Source organism: Dipodomys merriami, unplaced genomic scaffold (genome assembly GCF_024711535.1).
Source record: "Dipodomys merriami isolate MVZ:Mamm:240054 unplaced genomic scaffold, mDipMer1.0.p SCAF_123, whole genome shotgun sequence".
Taxonomy (NCBI): Eukaryota; Metazoa; Chordata; class Mammalia; order Rodentia; family Heteromyidae; genus Dipodomys; species Dipodomys merriami.
Window position 1 is genome coordinate 197,855 of NW_027202527.1, and position 5,926 is coordinate 203,780.

The window sequence follows — 5,926 nt, forward strand, 5'->3', positions numbered from 1 at the left end:
CTTCCTCCCTCCCTCCCACCATCTCTCTCCCTCTCTGTGTCTCTTTCAAAGGAAAGTAGACAGAAAGGTCACAAGAAATGGAAGCTTTCAGAAGTTAATACTGGCAGGAATTAATGTAATGCTTCTCAAACCTCTTGCCAGGATAGAAGGCATTAGGGGATCTGGCAATACCCTGATACTACCTACCTGGCAGAGGCCAATCATGTGTCATTTGGCAACAAGTTACACCTACTTTGTTTAATATTTATGTAGGTGGGTACTCATAGGGCTGTACCAGTTTGATCTTGAGATGCATCACATCACTGAAAAGGGCTTTAAGGAGAGTACCCTGAATGATCTCTGCAGTGGCAGAACTATTAACTCCTACTTAATGCTCTGGAAAACAAGAGTGCAGTCATATTGTCAAGGCTATGGCAGAAGGAAAAAGACCATTTCAAATTCAGCTATGAAAGTTATCCCAAAGCATAAAACACTCCAACAAAAGAGTGCAGTGTGTTTATAAAATAAATTGCTCATTGATATGGAAAATAGTGTGCCAAGCCTGATTCATACAAAATATAGTTCTATGGTTATTTAGTTGAAATCTAAATGGAGCTGGATAATGGTACTGGGTACTAGGTAATCCTAGCTACTCAAGAGGCTGAGATTGGTGGAGGATTGCTATTCAAAACCAACCCAAGCAGGAAAGTCCATGAGACTCCTATCTTCATAAAGCACCAAAAAGCCAGAAGAGAAGCATTAGCCTTGAGCAAAACAGACTCAGGGACAGCACCAATCCCCTGAGTTCAAGCCCCAGAAGCAGTACAATTAACAAACAAACAAATAAATATAAACTGAAGAGACTACAAAATAAATCTTTCAATTGCTAAGTGCATAACATTGTTTTTGCTTTGTAAGCCATTTCCTTGATTTTAGTCATGATGATTTCCCTTACACAATGGATTTCACTGCACTTTGATGGCCTCCTATATTATCAAAGGAAAAATGGAGCTAGAGCATCCTGCTACCTTGTTATTCACTTACAATGTAACTGGTATTTGTAGGGGTGTATCAAACAAATTGAGAGATTTAACAAACTTGATTGCTGAATTAGGGCAGTTGAAAATGGAATTTAAATCCAGCATCATTAGCACAAAATATTAATATGAAATGGTTTCCTTTTAAAGTACCACTTTTTGATGAGTTTACCATTAGATGACTTGAAAGTTTAGTATATAAGAGTTCAGTTTACTGCTGCTACACTGCTTACTGTAGCAACTCTAAAAATAATTATAATACCTTACAATAAGTAAAGGAAAAAGGGAAAAGCACTGTCCCTGTACTTTGGACATGCTTTACAGTGAAGAAACTCACAACCTCAGATTTCTATATTTATTTTGTCAGTCATGAGGCTTGAACTTGGGTCCTGGGCACAGTTCCTGAGCATTTTTGTTCCAGTCTAGAGTTATGCCACTTTGAGTCAACACTCTACTTCTGGGTTTGGGGTGGTTAACTGGAGATAAGAGTCTCACAGACTTCTCTGCCCTGACTGGCTTTGAACCATATCCTCAGATCTCAGCCTCCTGTTTACCTAGGATTATAGGCATGAGCCCTCAGCACTCAGCTAAAACCTCAGATTTTTAAATAGAAAATAAGAGAAAGAGCACATATTCATTTTCAATGTTAACATCTTAACCATACTACCATTATCCTTATCCTTACCATTTGAGCCTATTTTCACTGGTGGTATTAGATTCTGGTGGTGTTTGCCTTGGCCTGTTTCACCAACCATCAATCTCCGAGTGTGGTTGGTCACAGGATGGATGTGGAAACACAACCAGCACCCAACTCCCAGAGAAACAAGTGAATCATTGCATAATATGTGTCTTCTAAAAGAAGTTTTCAGGTGACTCAAACTATCTTCCAGGTTTTCTGGCTCTTTCTGAGTTTTACTATTATTTACTGAATTCTAGTAACCCAGTTTTTAACTCACTCATTTACTTAATCTTTGAAATTTGTCCTTTTGATGACTAGCCTGAAGTCTTTTTCTACATCCTGCCTTTCAACTTTGGCCCTTTTCTTAACAATCAATAATTTTGTTTTGTTTCTAATTTCACATTTTATATTCTTTTATGGGGTGTGTGTGGAAATCACAATGAGCTAGATATTTCTTTTACAATTTCTGAAAATACTAGAGGTAAGTCCTATGGATTTTTCTGCTCAGGATGGCTTTGATTCACAATCCTAACATCCTCAGCCTCCTGAGTAGCTAGGATTATAGGCTTGAACAACCAAAGACTTCTGTCTCTTGGTTTTAAATCAATTCTTTAGTCATTGTGAGAATGCAGACAGAGAGAAGCGAAGGGGCAAGCTCGGGTTGGTTGTCATTACCGCCCCAGCTTAAGAACCAGTGTGGCAGTGACCCTCTACCGGGCCTCCTTTTCCCCTTCTTATTAGCTCTTGCCACCTCCTTTCTTTTACCCCTCCGGGCTCTGACGCCCAAGCATATGTTATCTACTCCCCTTTCTGGGTCATTCCTCCAGTGCGTCCAAATCGCCACCACAGCCAGCTCCCATTTGACTAAGGTGAGCTTATTTAATGGCTTCCTGGTCCTGGTATATGGTTGCTGGGCCCCCGCAAGTCACGCGTGCTGCCAGTGCCTATGAGCTATCAGGTTCAGGCAAGCGGACAGCTTGTCTGGGGCACTGTGGCCCCATTCTCTGGCGCTTTTAGCGCCCTCTCCCTCCCTAGGCTTTCCCTGCCCCGGCCTTGAGGCACTGAAATTACCTCCTCCGGGCCACTCTTTGGCTCCCAGCACCTAGGATCCGCACAACACACTCGGTGCTCTGACCTGGTAGCAGTTGTGGTCCTTTGAGTTGGATATCGCTGAGGAACCACTCAGAAGGGAGAACTCAGCCCTCTTCGGCTGCCGGTAAAGAGCAAGCAGAGCTTCAGATTGGGTTCAACGCGCCACACCCCGCCCATAAAGTGGAGGAACTTGGCCCAGGAATACACTAATTTGCACTGCTTGGCCGAGAGCTATCCGGCGGCGACCCTGGCCGTCTGCCCTTTGGCAAGCAGTTTGTGAGCTAAGAGAAACTTCCCACCTGTGGAGCTGAACGGGAGGTGTGTTTTGCCTCTTTTTGTTGTTGTTGTTGTTCTCATCTTGCCTCCGTTCATTCTTCTCTCTCTACCCTCCACCTCTTACTCGGAACCCCTTATCGCTCTCGGTTTGAGCCCCAGTCCACCTCTTTCCATCTGGCCTTCTACACTTCAGACCCTTTGTGTGCTGAGCTGGTGAATCCATGAACCGCCCCAATTTACACCACGATAATGGACACGGATCTGCACTCTTTTCTAACAATGGCTCCCAGACCATCACCAACCGCTTGTGGTCTGCCAGAGGCAAAGCCAGCCGCAGCTGGGGTGAAGGCACAGAAGCGAAGGCCAACAAGAGCCGAGTCAAGCGGCCCATGAATGCCTTCATGGTGTGGTCGCGCGGGCAGAGGCGCAAGATGGCCCAAGCAAACCCCAAGATGCACAACTCAGAGATCAGCAAGCTCCTGGGGGCCGAGTGGAAGGTCATGTCTGAAGCCAAGAAGCAGCCTTTCGTGGAGGAGGCAAAACGGCTGCTTGCGCTGCACATGAATGAGCATCCGGATTACAAGTACCGGCCCCGTCTTAAGAACAAGATGTTCCTCAAGAAGGAAAAGTACTTTTTAGTCCCCGGGCTGTCAGCTCGCCAGGGCAGCGTGGGCAGCGACGAGTCGGCTGTGGCCCCAGGCTTGGGTGTAGGTGCTGCGGCTGTGGACCGGGGCCTGGAGAACGCAGGATTTGTAACAGGCGGCAGCAACGCGCACTTAAATTGCTGGGGCAATGTCTCCAACTCAAGCTCGATGGCAACAGTGGCCGAGGCCAAAGCGATGATGATGCAAGAGGCACAGCTGGACTACACGCAGCACCGAGGCGCGGGCTGTGCGCACCTGCACTCTCACTCACACTTGGCTCACTGGTTCTCACACTCGTACTACCCGCCCTCGCACGCCCCCAACTCGCCGCGGGTTCTTCGTTTTGACCTGGGCGTGCAGCAATACAACCCTCTCTCCAACCTAAAGGACCACATAAGGGCGCCTTTCCCGGGCTATAGCAGCCTTCCCTACGGTGCCCCAGACATCACAACCACTGCAGTAGCTGCGGAAGACATGCACCATAACCACAACTCGGTAGTGGCTGTTGCGGTAGCTGCAGAGGCCGCATCGTTGGACGCCCAAAAAGGACTTCGTTCACTAGTGACAGTGGAGCCTAGCGGCAACCTGCCTGTTCCAGCACACTCGTGGGCACCATGCCCCGGGGATCTGCGTGAGATGATCAGCATATATTTGCCGGTGGGTGAGGGTAGCGACCCGACGACTGCCGCATTGGCTGTGGCTCAGAGCCAGCTAAACTCCCAGCCACTGCACTACCAAGACGCGGGTGCTGTCATGAATGGCACAGTACCCCTGATGCACATCTAGTGCTACTAGGAAGCAGGGCTCCTGCTCATAGTCAGCGACTGGTGAGGTAGACTACCCTTGTCCAGCGTGCCCTTGGTTTTTGTACGAATGGCTCCACTGTCTTGTCAAAATGAAAAGCACTGGAGAAAACCAGGAGACGTGCAGCCACTAATTCTGGAACTCTTGGCTACAACAGGGGCTCACACAAGTCTTGCATGCAAACGAAACTTCAGCGTTTCTTTTTTTTTTTAAATTTTATTTGTGAACATACTGTACAGAGGGGTTACAATTACATGGGCAGGATAATGCATACATTTCTTACCAAGCATTGCAGCCTCCTCCTTTGTTTACCCTTCACATCCCTTCCCAGCCTCCCCCCTCTCCCCTGACCCAATCCTTTCCCTCCCCTCCCCCCCCACAGACGTTGTAAAGCTCGTTTTTGACGTGACAACTTGTACTTCTCATTGTTGCAACAGGTCCACCTGTATCCTTAAACGACTTGTTTTTCCCCATCTCATCCACAAGTTATACTGACATCAAATATAGTGAAAGCAGGGGCGTTTCTTTGGGACGTTTTTGTACATTATTATCCACGGAGGAAGTAGTACAAACCTTTTCTGTTTGTGGGGACAAGAAGACAAAACCACACGACAATGCCAACTTTTGTCTCATGGCCAATGGCAAACTTCCCTACCTTCACCATTTCAAAGACTTTACTTAGCAAAAGTCTGGCTGCTGCCAAGAGAATGGTAGCATTTGTTATAAATGTAATAGTGCAAGTCCAGACATTTACAAGATTTCTGTAGTCATTGCTGTTTGAAATTTGTTAATTCATACAAAGAGGAACCACCAGCTCCAGCCCCACTTCAGAGGCAATTATATTGAGTATTGTAAAACTTTCTGAATCTGAACATTTCCATTCACTTTTTGTATTCTTGTAAATACATTTTAAAATTTTTATTTGAGGCATTGTGGGGTATGGAGGAGGAGTCAGATTGTGTACATAATTTCTTATAAATCTTTCATCTGTACCCTAAAATAAATTTAAGAGAGGAAGAAAGTTCATCTTTCTCATAAGATTGAAACTTTATGCTTACTTTATATTCATGTTTATATATTCAAAATACAATTAGAAATCTGCTAGAAGAGAACCAATCAGCCAGACGTAAGATTTAAATGATCAGAAGTGTCAGGCAGACTTTTCATTAAGCTTTATGCAAAGAAAAGGAAGAAAGTTAAAATCCACAGTTATTTTGTAGTGTGGAATGTTAATACAGAATTAAAAAGAATTAAAAAATTATCTCTGCTCAGTCTAGCTCTTTAATGCTACCTGTATGGCAGCTTGTCTATTCCTTAATACGGTTTGACAGTGGTTTGTCTTCAAGGAATCTTGGCCTTCTACAGGGACTTCTAATGCCTAGTGGAGTGACCATAAGGTCAGGATGCATAATCAG

The 5,926-nt window shown here is 45.3% G+C and overlaps 1 protein-coding gene across 1 annotated transcript; it reads left to right on the forward strand.

Moving 5' to 3' along the window:
* Positions 1 to 3,284: 3,284 nt before the first annotated feature.
* On the forward strand, positions 3,285 to 4,493 carry LOC138823787 (transcription factor SOX-1-like). The gene has a single exon (XM_070017348.1). It carries the CDS (start codon positions 3,285 to 3,287, stop codon positions 4,491 to 4,493), a length of 1,209 nt encoding a protein of 402 aa, XP_069873449.1.
* The last annotated feature ends 1,433 nt before the right edge of the window (positions 4,494 to 5,926 follow it).

Bases quoted from the DNA above. Each gene is read 5' to 3' on its own strand.
- LOC138823787 (XM_070017348.1), top strand. From the start codon at position 3,285: ATGAACCGCCCCAATTTACACCACGATAATGGACACGGATCTGCACTC.